The 21,695-nt window shown below is 46.5% G+C and overlaps 1 protein-coding gene across 2 annotated transcripts in view; it reads left to right on the forward strand.

The window, feature by feature from the left end:
* LOC149366051 (uncharacterized) overlaps positions 1–21,695 on the forward strand; it is a 99,952-nt gene that overhangs the window by 67,857 nt on the left and 10,400 nt on the right. For both annotated transcript variants that reach the window (XM_089547933.1, XM_089547942.1), the window contains exons 10-11: positions 14,184–14,518; positions 18,708–19,159. In XM_089547933.1, coding sequence (XP_089404059.1) covers positions 14,184–14,518; positions 18,708–19,159 — 787 coding nt within the window. The remainder of the gene's footprint in view (positions 1–14,183; positions 14,519–18,707; positions 19,160–21,695) is intronic.

Raw genomic sequence — 21,695 nt, forward strand, 5'->3', positions numbered from 1 at the left:
TATTCACGACTACACTGACCTTGCATGCCAAGTTTCGAGTCAACGTGTTCTCAATAGCCAGCGATTTTCGGTCATGACATTTGTCGTCTCTATAAACAAACTGTGTTTTAAAAAAAGAAGGCAGCCGTGAATGTGCGACTTTCAGCCAGCGTCCAACAATTCCTCGTCTCTCATTTTCTGACAACTGTTGCAGGGAAAACAGAAACACATCTGTTGTGTATTAAAAAAAAATTGTTTACTCTCTCTGGGCCTTCGAGTTGGTTCAAGGCCTTCGATTTGGTCTTCCCCAGAACTCGGACTAGCTGCAAAAAGCAGACGAAAATCTAATTGCTGTTAATTGATGACATAGCAATTTCTCACATGTTAGCGGAGCCTACAAAATTTTGATATTGGCTTATGAGGGGGGGGGGGTAAATTAGCTATAGTAGGATACAACTAAAAAAAAAACTGCAGTCGATAACAGTGGGTCACGGTTCACGGCGCCTTGTATTACTCCGCTGAACAATCACAGTAGTGAACAAAATCACCTTTTTGATGTTAGACTGTATCAAAAAAAAATCCAGAGACATCAATATTCTTTAACTTATAATTTCGTCTCGTGATTAGCTCCTTTTTGGGATTGCAAGAAAGGATTTATTATTTGTTTATTTAATATTATTTAACACCGGCCTACTTTTTGTATCGGAGGAATTCTTCCGGCGGTCTTGAATGTGGGCTGAGCTTGACTGTAGACTTGAGCTGCATCCGACTACAAAATAATGTGAGGTTAATCGCTTGTGTTTATTACTACATAATTTGAGCATTAAAATGTTTAATTCTGTCTCTATTGTGCAACACTCTAGATATGCTCTGTTGTCTCATCGCTGCTTAATTAGAACAATAACGGGCAGGTACCCCTATGGTGGTCTCACTACGGTTAGAGCCACGTCAACCATCTAACAGTCTGGTGCGTCACAGACCTGGCAAAGTGCTTCGAAAGCTGGAATCCAAACGCAACCCTTTAGAATGAGCACTCAGCAATGTTTGAATCGCATGCTTATAGAGCTCGATGTGTTATTGTCAAGTGAGTCTTGGGCCTGGGATAGGCTTTGGGACGTTTTTTTTAATTAATTCCTTTGCCGCTCTACAAACTATTCCAATTCTTGTTATGTCCTGCCGATAGCTAGATAGCAGTCAACTAGCAGTGTCGCAGTGTGTGGTATCAAGGCAGCTAACGTGCGGAATCAAGGAGGGCAGTGCTAAGGGAAAATAGGCGAAAGAATAAATTTAAAAACTGTTATAAAAGACGGATTTCGAAGCAACCACCTGACTTCTGAGAAGTGTTTTTTCTCAATTCATCATTTATTACTCAGAACTGTCGACGACATGGTACAACGGCCCCATTTTCGTTTATTGTTCCACATCTAGCGTTCCCTTGGTCTGCTCGCCCGAACAGGTCTGGAGGAGTCCTTGAGGGGTCCGTGGAAAAAATTAATCGTGTCACGAGGCAATATAAACGGTGCTGTTCGTCACGTATGCACGGTCCGACGTCACAGCGCTGTAAGACGTCAAAGACGTGACATTCGACGACAACATCGGCACCTCTTCGAGCGCGCTGTGCTCTTTTTTCTTACACAATATATATATATATATATATATATATATATATATATATATATATATATATATATATATATATATATATATATATATATATATATATATATATATATATATATATATATATATATATATATATATGTGTATGTTGTAGAAGCCAAAAGCCACAGAAACCTAGAAACATAGGGAATTTTTTATACAGGGTGTTTCACCTAAGACTTTCTGCAATTTTTAAAAATAAGCTATTTGAATTAGATGCGCGCTTTTTCTGGCATAGCATTGTCAGTGGTGTAGTACATCATAATGCAGCTAAGCCGTGCTAACTAGCAGGCTTGTTAACCAATATTTAATAGTTAACTTTTAAACTATTACCGTTGGGCTCCTTAATTATTGAGAGGAATGTAGCCCACCGTAAGTAATGTCCATAACCGTTTTTAGAATTTCGAGAACGCGATTATCCTCGGCGCTGTGGCCCAACAAATTTTGGCTATTTCGACGAGTTAGGTTCACTGGAGAGGTTGCTTTGCCTGCAAGCTTCTCAAACCGCATGTATTTTGGCGCGATGTAGGCGAAATTTGTTGGGCCACAGCGCCGAGGATAATCGCGTTCTCGAAATTCTAAAAACGGATATGGACATTACTTACGGTGGGCTGCATGCCTCTCAATAATTAAGGAGCCCAACGGTAATAGTTTAAAAGTTAACTATTAAATATTGGTTAACAAGCCTGCTAGTTAGCACGTCTTAGTTGAATTATGATGTACTACATCACTGACAATGCTATGCCAGAAAAAGCGCGCATCTAATTCAAATAGCTTATTTTTAAAAATTGCAGAAAGTCTTAGGTGAAACACCCTGTATTTATTTATGTTGCGGTGTTGATCAATGACGATTATTACTGAATATGTTATCGCTTAAAGATAATTCGTTAGAAAAGCAGAAAAACAGCCAGATGCCGCCGGTGGGAACCGAACCCACGACCTTCACATATATGTATGTATATATATATATATATATATATATATATATATATATATATATATATATATATATATATATATATATAGGGTGTTTAACCTAAGATTTTACATAATTTTTAAAAATAAGCTTTTTGAGCTAGACGAGCGCTTTTTTCGTCATAGCATTTTCAGCAGTATAGCACATCAAAATACAGCTAAGACGTGCTAACTAGCAGAATTGCGAACTAATATTGAATAGTTAACTTTTCAACTATTGCAGCTAGGCCCCTTAATTATTGAGAGTCGTGTAGCCCACCGTAAATAATATCCTTATCAGTTTTTAGAATTTCGAAAACGCGGTTACCCTCGACGCTGTGGCCCGGCAAATCTCCTCTTCTCATTCGTCATCCTTTCTCTATTTTTATCATTTCCATTTCCACTTCCATGTCCCTTGTTTCTGTGTTTGTCTTATACGGCCGTGACTTCTGTGTGAGCTGTTGTGCGGTCTTTTATACGGTCCCTTGCCCTCATTCTCTAATTTGCTGCGAAGGCGGGGATTATAACTCATCGTGCGTTCTGTGTCCTTATATTGTCGGAACAGAGTCAACGTAAACCTGCCCTGACAAAGGGAATACCACTCCCGATGCTGCTGGCGAAATAAACTTTATGAACGTACAGTCGCGTTTGTCTTAACGTTCTACTTAGTAAACCGGCCCGTTGGAATCTCTGCTAAGCAATATATATATATATATATATATATATATATATATATATAGAGAGAGAGAGAGAGAGAGAGAGAGAAAGAAGGGGTGAAAATCGAATGGACCCGGTAGAACATAAAACGTAACTGAGTTGACACAAGGGGCAAAAATAACTGTCTTTATTCTAACGTTTCGACCAGGATTTGGCCTTCCTCAGAGCGATCACTCTGACAAAGACCAGACCCTGGTCGAAACGTTGGAACAAAGACAGTTGTTTTTCCACCGCGTGTCAACTCAATTACGTTTATATAACAGTAGGCACTTCTTTGCGGGAATGTGGTGGACGCAACTTGCAAAGAATAGGGCTAATTGTAGAGACATGGTAGAGGCCTTAGCCCTGCAGTGGGCGTAATCAGGCTGATGATGAGGATGATGATAAGGCACTTCTCAAAGACACATTTGTTGTCGACGTTTGTAGTTCTTACGACGTGTCCCGTAACCAGTGTATGTTTGTGCGCAGTGCAGATTTGGGCTCCGCAGAGCTAAGCTCGACCTTGTAAGTCAGGACTCGACATCCGACTTTTTTAGGCTCCTTACTCCAGGCCTACCTTTACGTGGTAACCTTCGGTGCTCGAGAGAGCAGAGATTTGATGGCAGCGTTCTAAAGCACGGGTATCTATGCAGGACCAGCTATAAACACGCAACCTATGGCACCGGTGACCTGCAAAAGAGGTTCGCTCACTGATGGGCGTGTTCTTTAGGGCTGAAAGCAGCAACTTGTAACACAGGCGTTTAAAACCGTTAGTACTTCTTTTTCTTCTTTTCTTCTGCAACGGAAACACGTATCAGCTGACAGACAGAACACGTATCAGCTTGAATGGACAGGTAAGCAAACTGGTAATGAGTCACGGTGTTGACGGAATAGGGAAAGAGGGAATAGTTGACTAGCGCGGGACACAATACTGTAGGAACAAATAGAGAGCAGAAAATGGGGAAGGGGTGTGGGGGAGACAGGCAGAAATCATTGTCCTGACGCCGAATAGCTCATCGGTAAGGGTGTATGGACAGCAGTCCATAGTGTTTTTCCAGGTGTTCGAAGCAAAGGGCGTGCATTCATCATTTGGCGGATTCAAACGGAACAATGTATACTCTCTTCGAACTCCGTCCTGCCGTCGTGACGCCCACGCACGAGCCGTACCGGCTATCCTTCGCCCATGCAAGGCGCCTCGAACCTGCGGCCGCGTCTCGCCCCCGGCTACGCTGCTCCCAGAGCTCCAGCCCTCCCGCGCGCGCGCGCATTCTGCGCATGCGCCGGCGTCGCCAAAAGCGCGCGCACCTTTTCCACGTCGTTACAGCGGGGACCGCGCGAAATTATTACGAGGACATAACTCCTCTCCCGCTTCGCCTCCAACACCCAGTGCCCGCTCAAGGAGCGCTATAGTTCTGCGAAACGACGGCAGCCGTAGGAGCCCGCTGGAGAGGAGACCTTCGGGCGCGAGCAGCAGCTGTGGAGCGTCGGGCTCCGCGCCTCGTGACGTACTGCGGCTGCTGCGCCGCCGGGCCCAGTAGGAGGAAGGTGGAGAGAAAGCTCGCGGTGACGCAAATAACGGAAAGCGCGCGATAGTGAGTGTGTGTGTGCGTACTATAGAATGCCGCTCGCCATCGGCGCAAGCTATCTGCTCAGGAAGGCTGCGGCGGAGTGGGGGGACTAGTCTCCGCTAAATGGGCGCCTCTGCGATGATGATACCCGACGTGCAGCTTCTGCTCTGAACGATACCCCAGCTGCGCGCCTGGAGGCGCGAGCATTCGCCGTCGAAAAGTGGAGTCGCGGATCGCCAAACGTCCCGGACGCCTCAGCTGACGACCGCTTGTCTTCAACGCCTTCCACGTCCTCGCCATTAATGGAACTGACAACTCACGCTTGACTGCGGATTCTTGTTCGGAATACTGGACCTCGTCGTGTTAGTGTTGCCACTCGCGCCTCGCCACCGATGTCTTCGACGACGTCTTCGCTTTCAGCGTCTGCATAGTCTTAACCGTGGACATGTCGTGAAGTCTTTGACTATGGACTCCTGCCGATAAACTGGTCTTCGCGTCGCACTAGCATTCTCCGTTCTCAACTTGGCCTTCGACGTCTTCGACGACGACTTCGTCGTCGGCATACCCTCTCCCGTTGGTGTCTTCAAGGCACCGCCTCCAGACATCGACGGCATCCTGTGTGTCCTAACTTGAGGCTCCGCGACGTAGTCTTCGTCTTCGGCGGCAGCATGATGAAGCGTCTCAAGGCAATGATGCGAGTCGGCCGGCGGGGCAAGATGATCGTTAACGATGAACGCGCGCCGCCGGAAGCCGACCCCGTGATGTGCTACAAAGTGCTTCCGGTCGCCTCGGTGGGCGGCTCCGCCGATCTGGCACAGCAGGAGACACCAGCACCAATGGCGAACGGCTACGCCGGTGGGACCCATCCGAATTCGGTCGCCACTGAAGAGTAGGTGTCGTCACTTTGAACTGTTAGTCTCTATTAGGAAGTCATTCGATTCGCGCCGTCACTTAGGGTTATATAGAAACGAACAGGTCGTGCACCAAGTGGAGCATGTGTGCTAAACATTTTAAACTGGTTATATACGGGGTCCGGTACGCGTCATACGGAGTTGTACCGGGCCTACTAGCCGCCATCTGTGTTTTGGTCTTTCTGCGCAGTGTAGCCCTTAATATGATCCCCCACCAACTAGCCCTAACTGCGACCATACCGCCGTAACAAGTCTTGCTGATTTAGTTCAGTTTAGTATAGCGCTCGTGCTACACAGAACTGCAGCTCTGCAGTGGTTAAGCGGGTCAGTGCGAGTGTGATGCCGCAGTAGTACGAAACCTAACCACTCACTTAGATAATTTACTTTTCACTTAGTAGTTTACTGGTGTGCTTGCAAATGCGTGAACGAAAATCTGGATTGCGTAGCACTTGCGATAGTGCCGTTCATTGCTTCCTGAGGCTATAGATAGGTTTCCACGAACGTTCGTCTGGTCATGCATGATCACGTGGTTCAAGACCACGGTCATCGACCAAGTTCATCTGAAACAATTGTTAGCTTCTCTACTGGATGCATGCTTCTTGATTGCGCGAGCACGGAGAGGAATCCGTGTGTTATTCCGAAGTCTCAGCCATCCGATCATAACCTGGTCAATGGCTACAATCTCTAGCTTCTTTCAGTGCGAAAGCACTGTATGCCTCCTACCCCGAAAAATGCGGGTGTGTGGTGAAGCCTCTGAAGTGAGTCGCATGATGTGGGAAATGGTGAGAAATGAGCGAGACTTTGAATGGGGGTAGTCTCCTTGACCAACATGGAGAAGAAAAATAAATTTTTCAGCGACTGGGATTCGAACCCGCGGGGGCGCGAACATATCAGCTTCGCTGGCCACTGCACGAAAGCACTATACGCTATCGCCGCAGCCGATCACGCCACGTGTTAAACTACAACAGACTCTCGCGCTGTGCATTGCACGTCGTTGTTTTCGTTAACTTCCATCTGTGCGCAAGTCGAAAGGATAGGAAACGCGCTTTCAATCGCACTTTCGGGTACCTGGCGATAGTGTTCACCTGCAAAAACCTGCTTTCGCACAATATTTATTGGTTAGCACTGCTAAACAGCAAGCAATTTTTTCCCCTAGGTTGACACCGTTGGTGCTGTTCTGAATAGCATAGCAGCAGTTCTTGGACATGTAAACACGAAAGGCGCAGTAACCGTTTCTGCATAGAGGGCACATCAGCGGTGTCGTTGTAGGAAAGGGAAGATCGGATGAAAGGGAAAGAGGAACAGCTTCTTGTAGTAGAAAGAGGGAGAGTGGAAACGGTTCTGGTGAGAGGTCTTCTGATGAAATCTGGCTCTGACGTGGTAAAGGCGGAACTCTTTTTCAGGCTGAAAGCGCTGAATGCAACATCTGCTGCTTTGAGGGTTGCGTGCTGCGATTTCACTCGCGCCTGTGCTGAGCTTTAATACGTCTAGGTAATGTCTTAGATAAGCTTGATCGAGTCATTTTTGTTCTTTCTTAGATGCGGAACTGGATAGTGACGCCTTCGTAGCCTTACAATTTTTTTAATTACATACTCAGAAATGGGAGGTAATGGCCTTGTCTAGTTGGTAGCATTTACTCATCGTGCAGGCGAAATAAACTGGAACCTTGGAATTTTAGAATATCAGAATTCTCTGAAACCTTAGCATCGCTGTGATTTTAACGAAAAAAAAAAGACGGTCGAACTTCGGCGAAAAGACGGTCGAATTTCGAGAGAGGCGAAATTCTAGAGGCCCGTGTGCTGTGCGATGTCAGTGCACGTTAAAGAACCCCAGGTGGTCGAAATTTCCGGAGCCCTTCACTACGGCGTCCCTCATAGCCTTAGTCGCTTTGGGACGTTAAACCCCAATAAATCAAATCAAATCAGGATGTGTAGATTTGCGAATGCAAATTGTCACGGTAAGCAGACATTCCGTATGCTTGCTTCTTGCGCGTCTGAAACGCTTAGCTATGATGCAACCTATGGTGCTTCCCGTTAGATGTTTTGTCGAAGCTTTTTTGTTTGTCTTTGTTCGTACCACGGACGTCTAATTAGTGTTCATTGTTGTACTTAACATCTGGCAGCGAGGTATTTACTACTAGCCGAAGTACTACATGCGCAGTAGTAGTCAGTGTCAGTGCGCGCTTGTCCTATGACCTTCGTCTATGTCCCACTTGTGTAGTTTCCCAGTGATAGCGCGCTAAATCCTTTAACCAACGAACCCTAATTGCCGCTTTGCTACTACAAGCCGCCACTTCCAATTTGTTTGTCCAGAACTATTATGGAATTTAATTTGCATTACTCGCAGTCCGTACACTTTCTAGTCATTTTATCGGGTCTTGTTTGCTCCGGTTATAACTCGTATTTCTGAATCTTGTTTCTATATATGAATTTTCTTCGATTAAATCCCCTTAACAGCCGAAATCATTACTTAAGTATTATGAAGGTATCCTGTTTTGTAATTTGTACGGTTGGTGCCATAGTGCCTATCGAAGGGATTGGTGTACACCCTACTAATCCTACTAATTATTTCTCCCTCTGTCGATTTTTACTTAAGGAACTGCCTGGTAGTAAAATTTTGTCTGCCATCCTCCCATAATACCGAGAGCAGGAGAGTTCTAAAAGAACGATCACCGGTTAAAGACCCGTTGTTGGCAATTTTGTCATAGTAAATACTACAACTAAGCCTTTCATGATCGTTTAGGTTTGTTCGATATCAAAGACGCTCTCACTGGCAGAAATCCGGAGCTAAAGTTCGAATACTCTGATTTCCCGCCATTAGATTCATACTCGTGACGTAATTGATGACGGCGAGTTTCACGAATTTGCTTCACTTAATTTTCCACGGTTAGCAATTGTTTTATTTTTCTTGTGCAATAAATAATGTTTGCGACGCAGAAGTTACCTGAACGTTCCGGCGTCTAATTGTTCGTTTCTTGTTGAGCAAAAATGTCACTTTATGTCACGGCAATGTACAGTCGTGAAAAATACGCGAGGAGCAAACTCCTTGCAGTAAACTGCGATTTTCCTGATTATTTCTCTACTAAAATTAAAAGGGACTTTCGTCTGTCATGCACGAAGACGAAAACTATACAGAGAAATCAGAAGAAAAAAATTCGCTCGTCACACATAATAACGGAGTAATCAATAAATGAATTCTCATACTTCGTTCCCTTTTAAATTTCTCACGACTGTAGTGTCGAAAACGGCTAATAGGTGCGATCCCTGTTTATCGTTTCTCGCTTTTTCTTAGCCTTTAAAAGCTACGTTTTCTCAAGTTTTTAAGCACTCTTTTTGTTATTGGTAATCTGTCAGTGTAGTCTGACTTCAATTCGTCCCGAGTCCGTTTAATGCGGACGGCGTGCTGAGCTTCGGCACGTCTGTAGTAAACATAATTCAGTGGTTACACGAACGCCGTTAACGTCGTGGAGTGGTGGTTATTCGTGGTTCCTGTATGGCGCATACAAACACGTATGTCGTGAGCTCTATCGAAATGTATGGAAGAGCATATCAGTAAATCTGTCGGCCCTGGGATGGCTCATTAAACGCACCCGCGATTTCCTCTCAAACAACACGGCGTGTGCGCTCGCATCGAGTGAAAGACATTGAACTTCCGTTTCGCGTTGCGCAACGCTATCTTGCTTCCTCTTTCTTCGGCGTACTTCCGGCATGCGACCTCGGCGTGTAAACGGGGCCAGGGTATCCACTACTATGTGTTCTGCCGTCCTTGATCTTGACTACGAACTCTCTTTTATTCGGTATAAGGTTTGAATTAGACTGCACTATTGGTTGGTTTATTGGTTTATTCCGCACTCCATTCTATAAGAGGACATATTACTCCATGTATTAGTGTACATTAGAGGACATATTAGAGGCAGAAAGCACATATTACTCCATTTTTACTCCCATATAGGTGTATTTTTGTTTAGCGTTTATAGGCTATAAAAGTGTCGTCATAATGGCTACTTCGTTGTACTGAAGGAGAGGGCTTACATGTTAGTGCGGCCTCGTTTTTCGCACTAGGGTCAGTCCATTAACGCTATGTTTTGACTGTCCTACGCATACTGAACAGCTGTAATAACGGCTAGAAACAAGGATGCCTGATTTTACCTTATAAATGCATCCAAATTTCTCCAGCCAGAGAGGAGTAGGTGTCATTGCGCTTGTAAGGTTTGCAATGTCGCAAATGCACTGTTGCGCGTAGAAATTGTCCATACTGAAGCTGCGAGAACGGCGAACTTACAAAACGTAGTGGAAACGATTAGGATGAATAAAAAGATCTGCCATAAGCATTCTTATGTCAGCGAACTTAAAAAAAAAATACATGGTTGCCCGTAGGCCGGCTCGAAGCCAGAGCGATATCCGGACCTAATTTCTTGCTCTGGGAAATTCGTAGGGTTCAGTGTCGTGGGGTCGGTGGGGTCGGCAGTCGCTGCCTTTTTGATAGTTCTCCAAAATGTCAGCGCATTCTGTCTTCACAACATTTTTTGTTGAACTCAGGAGCGGTCATTACGTGCCACCAACTCAAGTTTCGTCTTCTGCGTTAGACTATGGTTGGTTACTGTAATTTTTCAACGGAGGCTGCGCACAGCAGTTCCTCATCGAAAAGCTCTTTCACGACAAGATTTACGCCGAAATTTTTTAGGCACGTCCAGTAAAACAACCCGTTTAATAACGCAGAAGTGCATCCGCAAACCCCTGAGGAATGCGGATCTAATTGCCGAAAGGAATACTCGCTGTCTGCGACACATGGTCACATGGTCAGAGGCAGCGTTACCTTACAAAAATTTCTGTGCACAGTCTATAGATTGTCTATAGACTTTTGTCTACAAAGGCTATAGACTTTTCTCCATAAAGTCTATACACTGTCTATAGAGGGAGTCTATTATAAGTGTATGGCATACATCTATAGATTGTCAGTAGACTGTCTGTAGAGTTAGTCGATAGACTTTTTACAGAAAAATCCTATAGACCCGTCTATAGGCAAGACTAGAATCAGTGTATTAATGCTATGTTTTGACTGTCCTACGCATACTGAACAGCTGTAATAACGGCTAGACATGAAGAGTCCTTTTTTAAAATGCCTGATATGACCTCATCAATGCCCGAAAAATTTCTTCACTCAGCGGGGAGTAGGTGTCAGTGTGCTTTCAATGTTTGTGGTGTCGCAAATGCATTGCTTCACGTACAAACTGCCCCAACTGAAGGTGCGAGAACGGCGAAATTACAAAATGTAGTGGAAACGATTAGGATCATCATCATCATCATCATTTATTTTACCCTTAAAGGCCTCTGTTGAGGCATTACATAAGGGGGGGGGGGACAAAGCAAATGCAACTGAGAATAATACGTTAATACAACAAAACATAATGCAATACAATAAAATGAAAAACGATACATCACAATACAACGTTGGTCAATAATGAAGGGCGCAAGGCTGAATTAGGCGGTAACAACAACAACAACAACAAGAAAAATAATAAGTGTAACTGGGTGAAGTTTGAGCAGTGTCTTTTATTCAGTACAGTGATTAATTAATGCCTGTCGAAATTTAGTAGCGTCGCGCTCGTTAACAATGTAGTCGGGTAGCAGGTTCCAATTTTCTATTGCAGTTGGAAGAAAAGATTTATTAAATGCCAAGGTTGATCCATGTATACGTTGAATGCTGAGGAGGTTAAACAGGCGGCGCGATGTTCTGATGGGAGCTAGTAACAATGTGTCACGAAGATCAGGAAAATTGTAATATAACTTATGAAAGAGGCAGAGTCGTGCGATTTTCCGTCGGACCTCTAGTGGCGGGATGTTAAGTGAAGATTTAATACTGGTGATACTGCTGTGTCTATTGTAATTTGAGGATATAAAAAAGATCTACCATAACCATTGTCATGCCTAGCAGACTGTCTACGGAGTTTGTTTTGCCTATAGACTAGTCTATAGGCAAATAGTCGATAGAATTTTTACAGGAAAATCTTTTAGACTCGTCTATAGGCAAGACAGACTCTATAGACAGTCTATTGACAATCTATAGATTTATGCCATACACTTATGATAGACTCCTTCTATAGACAGTCTATATACTTTGAAGAGACAATAGGAAATATCTTTAGGAAGGCAATGCAGTCTATAAGAAGTCTATAGACAGTATGTAGACCATCTTTATAAGGGTTTAGCGTAAACTAGTCCTCTTCATCTCGCATACCGAGCGCGACGCGTGGGCGGCCGTTGTTTCACAGCTGTTTCTGGAGCAACGAACATAACGACATTCAGGAGCAATCAGCGGCTACTAATGCCTTCCGCGCGATGGCTGCAGCTTCCTTTTGTGCTCTTTACGGGGCGCTCGGCGAGTCTTGATTGGGGCCCGAGGAAAATGGGAGTCGCTCGTAACGGAGCTGCTCCAGCTGCTGCGCTTTGTGCCGCGCCAGAATTTTACGAGCGGTACGAGGAGGCAAGTGCAAAATGAGGCGAGAGCCAAGGCTTCCGGCGGGATGGTTAGTGCGGATGCTTAACTCTCTAATGCCCGGGCAGTGAGAATGTGTGATAAAGGTTTCTATAGTTCCGGTACATAGTCGCTTTTCGCCTTTATGTTGCATGAATTTTTTTTTTTAAAAATTCGATGTATTGAGAAACATATTATTACGTCATGCATAGAACAGATAGGCAGTTTCACAAGGTCTAGAAACAACAAAAATCTGGCCACACATTCAAGAACATACGTGTACTGCAATCAAAATCATTTTTAGTAGACACTTTTAGTAAACTCGTGTCTGTATACAGTCTGTAGAATATAGACAAAAAGAAATGTTTATAGGAAGGAAATAGAATCTATAAGAAATTTATAGACTGTCTATAGACCATTTTTATAAAAGCACCGGTGACCTTTCTAATGGCGTCAGCCGGGATTTGTTCCCGCGGTATCTGTCTCAAGTTTCATGCGAGTTAACGGAGCCACTCGTAACTTGTGGCCTGGGGATTCGTTATGCTCCTCCAATATTTCCAGCAAGACTATACTCAGTGAGTAGGTCTTCGGTTTTGTTGAGATATCACTGACCCAAGTGCTTTGGTCCCATCCGTCTGTGCACCCGTTAGGTAGAGCGTGGTTTCTAACAGTATATGGCCCATATTTTCCACTTCTCTTTATTTGCCCGTCTGCATCTTTCATCCTCTTCCTCACGGCGTAGTTCAGGTTTCCGCTCAGCGCGAGACAATAATGCGCTTCCAGAGACCTTATAGCTTTTCCCCTTTATGTAACTTTGGGGCCATAACTGGCCTCCAGGTCCGAAGCACAAGGTAGTTAGTTGCACGCACGCTTTGGACCATGCTTGCATGTACAATCGGTAGAGGGAGCTGTACGCTGCTGAAAATACAAACTTAAAGACAAAATCTTATAAGAACGAATGGTTCTCAGCTGATGTGCTCGTTTCCAGCTTGTTTCCAGCTCGCTTGTAGCTCTGTGCAAATCTTTGCCTCTGGTATCATTTAATTTGCAACGCAGTGCGTCGCTTGAACGTTCTCTCTTTCTTTTTCATTCCCGTAACCATACGCTCATTACATAGTTCAGGTGTCCACCCTGAGTGTGAGTGTATTCGCAGCTTTCTTTTCCTCATAACCTGTCCGAACCTAACATGCCATGCAATACTTCGCATAAGCGTGACGCCGACTATACGTATGCTTTTTTTATCTTCCCTTTTTGTTCCCCATGAAACCTCCTGTCACAGCGTGGTTCAAGTGTCCTACTAGACCGAAACAGCTCCCGCGCCTACCATTTCTTCATAACATGAAACCTAACCCCAATAGCCTTGTCTGAAAAAACTACAGAACCGTGTCAAAGATACGACAAACTGTCTTGTAGTTTCGTCGTAACGACATATTTCTCTGTTGTTTTGTAATATTTTTCTGTAGTACCGTGGTTTTTTCTGCAGTACCTTTCTGTAGTTGCGTAGTACTTTTATGTAGTCATCATCATCAGCCTGATTACGCCCACTGCAGGGCAAAGGCCTCTCCCATGTCTCTCCAATAAACCCTGTCCCTCGCCAGTTGCGGCCACCGTATCCCCGCAAACTTCTTAATCTCATCCGCCCACCTAACTTTCTGCCGCCCCCTGCTACGCTTGCCTTCTCTTGGAATCCACTCTGTTAACCCTTAAGGACCAGCGGTTATCTTGCCTTCGCATTACATGCCCTGCCCAAGCCCATTTCTTCCTCTTGATCTGATTACTAACTACCCGTAATTCTGTTGTGACAGTAAAAACTTCTTTTGGTTGCAAGTTTTTTGGTCAAAAAAATTACGGAAAATCTTCCGTGACGATAAAAATTGTTCTGTAAAGTTTTTCGACTGGGATGATATAACATTTCCTCTCCGACATGTCCTCTGCGGTACAGGTCCTTGGGCGACCGGCGGCCCCTGTTCGACCCCGAAGAAGAAGAGCGCGCCTCGGCCATCTGGTCTACGAGGGCTCCTTCCATGGACCACCACCCTGTCCTGGACCGTATAGAGAGCCAGGACGACGAGCACTTCGAAGAGCTGCACCACAACCACCACAACCACAGTCTGGAGGACGAACCCCACTCCCTGGAACGCGAACGACAGCTGCAGCAGCAGCGCAAAGAGCAGCAGCAGCAGAGAAAGAGCTTGGCCGAGGAGGAGGAGACGGCCGTCATATCGGGAGTGCTCTTGCAGCCCGCACCTGCCACGGCTGCGCTCACGGAGGAAGCCGGTAAGGCTGCGCCGCACACCTGTCCGCCCACGCCTCTTCGGTTCTCTCTCTCTCCTGACGCTCCTCCTCCTCCTCTCCCTCTAAGCGCGTGATTCCGCGGCGCCCTTCTGTTCAGGTATGCTCGGTGAAAAAGCAGGCGCCGCGGCGGGCTCAGAGGCGTCAGCTGATGGGGAGCCGAATGTGTCCCTCCGCAGCATATGCGTTGAAGGAAGGACTTGTCGGGACTGACAACGGATGACGAGATAGAAGAGAATAAGCACGTCGGCGTATAGGAGCGCTGCCATTTTGGTTTTTCTTCCATATACGAAAGAGGCCGCCACTCTTCGAAGCCAAGAAAAGCACGACAGAATTTTTTTAATGTTGTGATGATTATAGCAGGAAATTTCCTTCAGTATATAGTAAAAGAAAAAAATTCGTCTCCTCTAAATGTCTTCTCAGTGCACGTTAAAGAACCCCAGGTGGTCAAAATTTCCGGAGCCCTCCACTACGGTGTCTCTCATAGCCTGAGTCGCTTTGGGATGTTAAACCCCGATAAACCAATAAGCCAATCTAAATCTCTTCTGTAAAGAAATTGATTTTCTCTGAAGTATTCAAGGTTAACATAACTTAACATTTACCTGTCCTTTCCTTGTGTTTAAGACTTGGGTTTTCTCTTATACTTATACTGGAGAGCCCTCATCTATCCCAGGATTAGTTTGTGATAGCCTTCGCGTTCCCCTGTTAGAAAATCATCAGAGTATGGGCGTGGGTGTTGGTTCGTGGTGATGCACTAAGTTTAAGCTTGTTCGTTCGATTCGCCTAGAACCAACTGTGCAAATAGCTCCTACACATACTAGGCACGCGTGGGAACTGTTAGCTCTTAAGGCTGTTACTACTGCCAGGCGAAAAAACACAATAGGACATTTTCCGTCGTCGCAACAGATTTTTTTCAGTATTTTGGTACAAGAACAAGTAAATAACAAAAATTTGTCTAGATACAACGGGATTGTTTGTGGTACTGCGATGTCTCTTGTAGGTATAGAACTACAGAAAAGTGCTATTGCACTAAAAAAAAATCTGTTGTTACGACAGGATGACAAAATATTTTGTCGTCATTTTTGAATGGGTTATTTTTACTTCGCATCAAAAACATGACGTTAGACTTAGATAAATGGAAGGGGATAAACAGCTAGTAAATGCCGCCTAAGGGGTCACGGTGGCACGCTAGAAAAACATTGCGGAATAAGGCATAGGGGACCTGCGCGGAAATGAGGCAAAATGTAGAAGAGTTAGTAAATTACGAAAACAGCTTAGTTCAGTGTATATGGCCTTAACGTCCCGAAGCGACTCACGCTATGAGGGACGCCGTAGTGAGGGGCTCCGGAAATTTCTACCACCTGGGGTTCTTTAACGTGCACTGACATCGTACAGTACACGAGCCTCTAGGATTTCTCCTCCATCCAAAATCCAACCACCGAGGCCGAATTTCTGCTGTTACGACAAATTCATGGGCAAAACCATTGCAGAGAATCCGTTGAGACGACAGAAGATTTCCTGCTGTGTTTTTTGGCTGGGAGTAAAACAATGATTGTCCGAATGGCTTGTTCAGTACATATCTGGCACGCGCAAAACTTGTCGGCAGTTGCGGCTGTTTATATTATTATTACTTAGTTTCAAATTTATGAAATCAGACATATATAAACGGAAGAGAGTAATTGAAGGAGAATAAAGTGATGTGATGAAAGTAATTCATTAGGGTAACGAAGTGAATACAAAGGGAAGGAGGACTAAGCAGGGGACAGCAAGGAGTTCAGTGGGGAGGCGCGATAAGGTAATTTGTGAGAATTTCCCTGAAATAGTCATGGCAGCCCTATAAAAAAAAACATCGGAGCAATTTCTGTTGTCACAACAGAACTTCTTTTATCATTTAGGGAGCTAACCTTGCAGCAACAATATAAATTACTGCATAACGACAGATTGAAGGCAAGCGTAGCAGGGGACGCCAGAAAGTTAGGTGGGCGGATGAGATTAAGCAGTTTGTGGGGACTCGGTGCGCGCAGCTGGCAAAGGACAGGGTTAATTGGAGAGAGATGGGAGAGGCGTTCGCCCTGCAGTGGGTGTAGTCAGGCTGATGATGATGAGTAACGACAGAAGTTTCTGCAGTATAAGCCGTAGCGACACAGTGGCTCTTGTCGCGACAACAGGCAAGTTTGCAATACTACAGAAAACCTGTCGTTACGACAGGATGACGAACGATATTGGTTTGGTTTGGTTTGGTTTGGTTTGGTTTATATGGGGTTTAACGTCCCAAAGCGACTCAGGCTATGAGAGACGCCGCAGTGGAGGGCTTCGGACAATTTTGACCACCGGAGGTTCTTTCACGTGCACTGACATCGCACAGTAAACCGGCCTCTAGAATCTCGCCTCCATCGAAATTCGACCACCGCGGCCGGGATCGAACCCGCGTCTTTCGGGTCAGCATCCGAGTGCCATAACCACTGAGCTACACTCTAAACAGAAAGGAGTTAAAAGGGTGTAAAGTTGTCCCCTATCGCGCACCCTTCAAAGAAGGGCGTCCGCTAGCTTATTCCCTTTTTACTCCCATATAGGTGTATTGTTGTTTAGAGTGTACCGCGGCAGCAAACAAACAATTTTCTGTTATTTTGAACCAAGTATGTCGTATTTTTTGACTTGGCAGGTTGTTGTTGTTGGTGGTGATGATGATGATATGGCGAATCCCCTCCTCGTAGTTTTCTCAGCGCTGTAGACACACCATAGAAGGACGCACGGAAGTCCTTCCATAGCAGCAGCCTTTCCAGTTGCCTAGAGCCGTCCTTGTTTCCCAGGGTGCGTCATCATCCGCAGTGAGGCTTGCGCGCATGAAAACCAATCACTGCCGCGGTCACGACGTTGCTCGCCGCAATGGCCTTGCCGAGACCCTCACGCTGAGCCGCGTCTGCCTCCGGTCTGCTTTCCAACTGGCCGTCCCGCCTTCACAGCACGCTCTGCTTTCCTGCCTGCATACCCTGTAGCATAATATACTGTGAGCAGTTCGCGCACGTCCTTGCGCGTTCTGGGAGAGAAAAATTATGAGGGCCAGTGCAGCCGAAGAATGTTCGTGCTGTTCAGCGCGGTGTATGGCTTCTCGCGGTAGGCCTTGAGCCATGTGCAAGGATATGTGAAAATGCCTTCTTCTGAGGCTATCTCATTTTTCTTGCTACCGTTCGCAAAAATATGTAGTAAAGTACAAAAAAGTCTAAGGGCTTGAAAATTCATAACACACTTTTACAAAGGGTATACTAAAAAAAACTTATAGTGGGGGTGTTTCGTTTTGGGGAAGGGGTCCTAAAGCTATGCCTAAATGGTGAGAAGTCTTGAGGACTCTGCACACTCCGTTGGTGCCGGCAAAAAAGGGATAGCTCAGTAGAAACCGTAAGATAAGAACGCCTTGCTACACTCTTTGCCCTGAACTTTTGAGATAGAGCGTTCTTATTGCAGAGATATTCTTGTGGATTGACGTTCAGGCGTCCTGGATTAGGGGCCCTCACAAACAGCTGTAGTATTTATATACTGCTGTCATACAGGCCGCCAGCTAGGCCTACTCATAAATAAAGACGGCGCGAAGAGACGCGCTGTCAATCCGTGACTTCACCGTGACCTTTACGACTGAGGCTTCTCGAAGCCGAGCTTATCGGCAGTCGCATTTTGTACCAAAAAAAAATCAATTATACACCTGCGGAACGTTAGCTGCTACTGTTAGAGACGTATATGTCATTGACTACGCTTTTATGCGGTCATCTGTTCCTAATCTTTATATTCCTCTCCTTCCAAGCTCGCCTGGAAGGCATGGACAGTCTCTTCTCCTACCGACTCGGCCGTGTAAGCGGCTTATGCTATACAAGGTGTATACAGTGCACGCTTAAGAACACTGCATTCTATGCAGAGAGGAGTAAAAAGGAGTAAAGTTGTCCTCTAGCGCACTCCCTTTCACAAAAGGGAATGCTCTAGAGGACAGCTTACTCCCGTTTTACTCCCATATAAGCGTATTTGCGTTTAGGCTGTACGTTGTCCAAACGAGGTTAGGCCTAAATTGCCCGTCATTTGTGAGCTCCGCTGTGCGGACGCGAAAATCGCTCCGCGAAAATCTTAAAGGAAAGCTCTCTAGCGCATTTCTGCATTATATTTAAAAAAGCGTAAAATGTCCTCGCAGACAGCGGCCTATCGACGCTACGCTCGGCGGCTGCCCTGGACTCGGCCGAAGATGGCCGCCACACGAACCAGAGCACTCCCCTGCCGTCCCTGTCCTCAGAGACCATCTCGCTGCGCAACCGGTCCTCGTCGTCGGCGACGCCATCGCTGCACGACCGCGAGGACAGCCTGGACTCCAACGCGGCCGGCGCCGGTGGCGGGCTTCCAGGGTCATCCTCAGGGTCCGCACACGGCAGCAATGGTTCAGCGGCGGTGACGTCAAGGCCGCCGCTGCCGGTGAGGAGCGCCAGCAAGGCTTCCAGCGACCGTAGCGTCCAGTCTCTGCCGCCGTCGTTCGGCGAGTCCAAGACGTCGTCATCCCCGGGCGCCGGTGGCATGGAGCCCTGCGCCCCCGGAGCCGCGGCCTCCGTCAGCAGCGAGAGCGGCATCGGCAGCCGCAACACGTGGTGTAGCGTGAGTCTCCCTTTTCACTCTCACGTCCCTTCGTTCCGAGTCACCGACATTAGACGTCGGGGCTTGCCGGTATTGCCTAAATCTATAGGCGGTCGCGCAAACGAGACAGCGGAGAGACGAAGAACGTACACAAAGCACAGGGCCTGTGCGTTTTGTACCGTATTATGCGATAACACAGAAGCCTCACCGGAGCCGGCGCCGACCGTCCAATGTTGCCCAGAAAAATCGTGATTGGCTGGCGGAACAGTAGAGTTTTTTGTAGTTAATGCAAAAAAGTGCTGGAGAACGACAACCTACAGAGAAGTGCTGCTGCAACAAAACTACATTACTACCGAAGAATGCTATAAAACTCTTGAAAAAAAATTGGCAGTGGTTCAGCTCTGGTTAAAACCTGGAGGATCGTGAAAGCAACGAGGAGAGAGAGGCGATGGAGAGCGCGCGGCAGCGGCGGCGGCCCCGGCACGCTAGCTATGCGCCGCTACTGCGCATGCGCAAATGGCGAGCGCGGCGGCAGCACCTCTGGGTCACCCGCGCAGCGACGGCGGCGGCGCGCCAGCTGTGCGCCGTGTGACGTCACTGCTCCTCGCGCATGCGCAGTATGGCCTTGCCTCAGCTCCGCGAAATGGCTCGGCGACTCGCGTATGCGTTGCTTTTGCAACAAAATTTGTTGGTACGACAAAACATTTTGTCGTATTTTTGACACGGCTAGCGCAAGCTCAACAAGTGCTTAGTTGCCTCGGAAATCATGCACTTTGGCAATTCGTCCCAACGGAAGCGCGACGCTTACGGCCCGGCAAGGTCTTCTTGCGGACGTATTACACAAGGACCGAAATGCTCGTTCGCTGTCGGCGGCGCATAATAGAGAAGCCGCGTGGGTCGCACAACGCGCCTGTTGCCTGTCGCGCTGCAGCGAGAAGTGTGCTCCATTCGCCGCCTGTGAGCCCGATGATTTGTGGGCGTCGGTCGGCAAAGGGCGCCCGGTGCGCCTTCCGTGGAGCGTTGCCGGGCCGTTGCGCAGCCTTTCCTAGTACTTGCGTGCTGAATGAAGACGGCGAGGCTTAACACACAGCTCGTTTCACCCGCTACGGGGCTTGGCTTGCAAGAGGCGAACAGCAGAGAAATGTCGGGAGATTAGTCGAGGGTCGCCTCTTGTGGTTGGCTGCCCTGAGGTGAATGAAGCGGAAATGAAATAGTTTAGTGAGAAAGGCGGGCTGAATGATTCGCAGCGTGAGAGAGGGAACAAGAAGCAACATGTTTGAAGGTCCATTTGGGTTCAGGAACATGAGCAGCGCTCTTGTAGTTTTCCGCAAAGCAAAAGGCGCCCGTGTGCCGTGCGACGTCAGCGGACGTTAAAGATCCCTAGCCAGGTGGTCGAAATTACCCCGGAGACCTCCACTGAAGCACCTCTTTCTTCTTTCACTCCCACTTTCTTCCCTTCTCTCACGGAGCGGTTGAGGTGTCCACCGAGACATGCGAGGCAGTTACTGCGTCATTTTGCTTCCGTCAGAAACCGCTAATTAATTTACCGGTGGCGTCTGAGGCAACGGCGGTCGATTGTTAATTGCTAATTATATACATAATCACACTCAAGCACATACAGAAACGTAGGCACATCGACAGTGACACAGTTATTCTGACAGGGAGTGGCAGGCACAGAGATGGACACATACCGACTAGGATATAGAGAGAGGCGCAGATGTATAGTCGGGGACAAAATCATCTGGACCGCGTACCCATTAATCAAAGCCTATAGCGCTATTATTAGCCGCCGGGTGGAGACTACACTTGCGGAGGTGAAATTCAAAATCCTGTTCTTTCACCTTCACAACTGTGGTCTTCGGCCGGCGGCTGATAACAGAGCTATTGGCTTCGTATAACGGAGCAGATGGCCCAGAAACTTTTGGACCCGACTGTACATACACAGGTACTATCAGCGTCAAATGAAACGCGAACAAAACACCTGAAACGCGAGCACAAAAAATCAAGCATATTAGAGGCTGGAGATGAAATACAGGCGTGACCTATTAACACTTCAGAAGAGCGGTCGTCTCGGCTTCGATGGGAAAATCAACTGCTCATGTATTTTGCCTCCCTAGTATAATATCTGCGAGTTGTGCTGTTCGCGTTTCAATTGGTTTGTTCACGTTTGAATTGAAGCTGATAGGCAGTGAGGGGTAGAAAGTCGCAGGAAACGTGAAAAGTCAATCTTTTCTTCTTTTGCTGCCCAGGTATTGTATAACGTCATGCAGTTCAGTTTTTACGCGTTAGCATTATAAAGTTCATTATCTCATTAAGTGTCCGGCGTTGCCATTAGCATGTGAAGCCTCCATCCTCCAGGAAGTTCCACCCACCTATGTATCTCCAAAAGTCTCCCGGCACCACAAACCCATTGTGAAAGCCAAATCAAAGACGCTAATGGGTCGTCTGTCAGCTGAAGCCGTGTACGGGACAGGCAAACAGCAGACAGGCTGTAATGCTAACGCATATACGACAGCACGAATAGCATCAAAAGTCTAATTTTTTTTTTCCTCTGTTA

Source organism: Amblyomma mixtum, chromosome 1 (genome assembly GCF_055824585.1).
Source record: "Amblyomma mixtum isolate Tamu chromosome 1, ASM5582458v1, whole genome shotgun sequence".
NCBI classification, from domain to species: Eukaryota; Metazoa; Arthropoda; class Arachnida; order Ixodida; family Ixodidae; genus Amblyomma; species Amblyomma mixtum.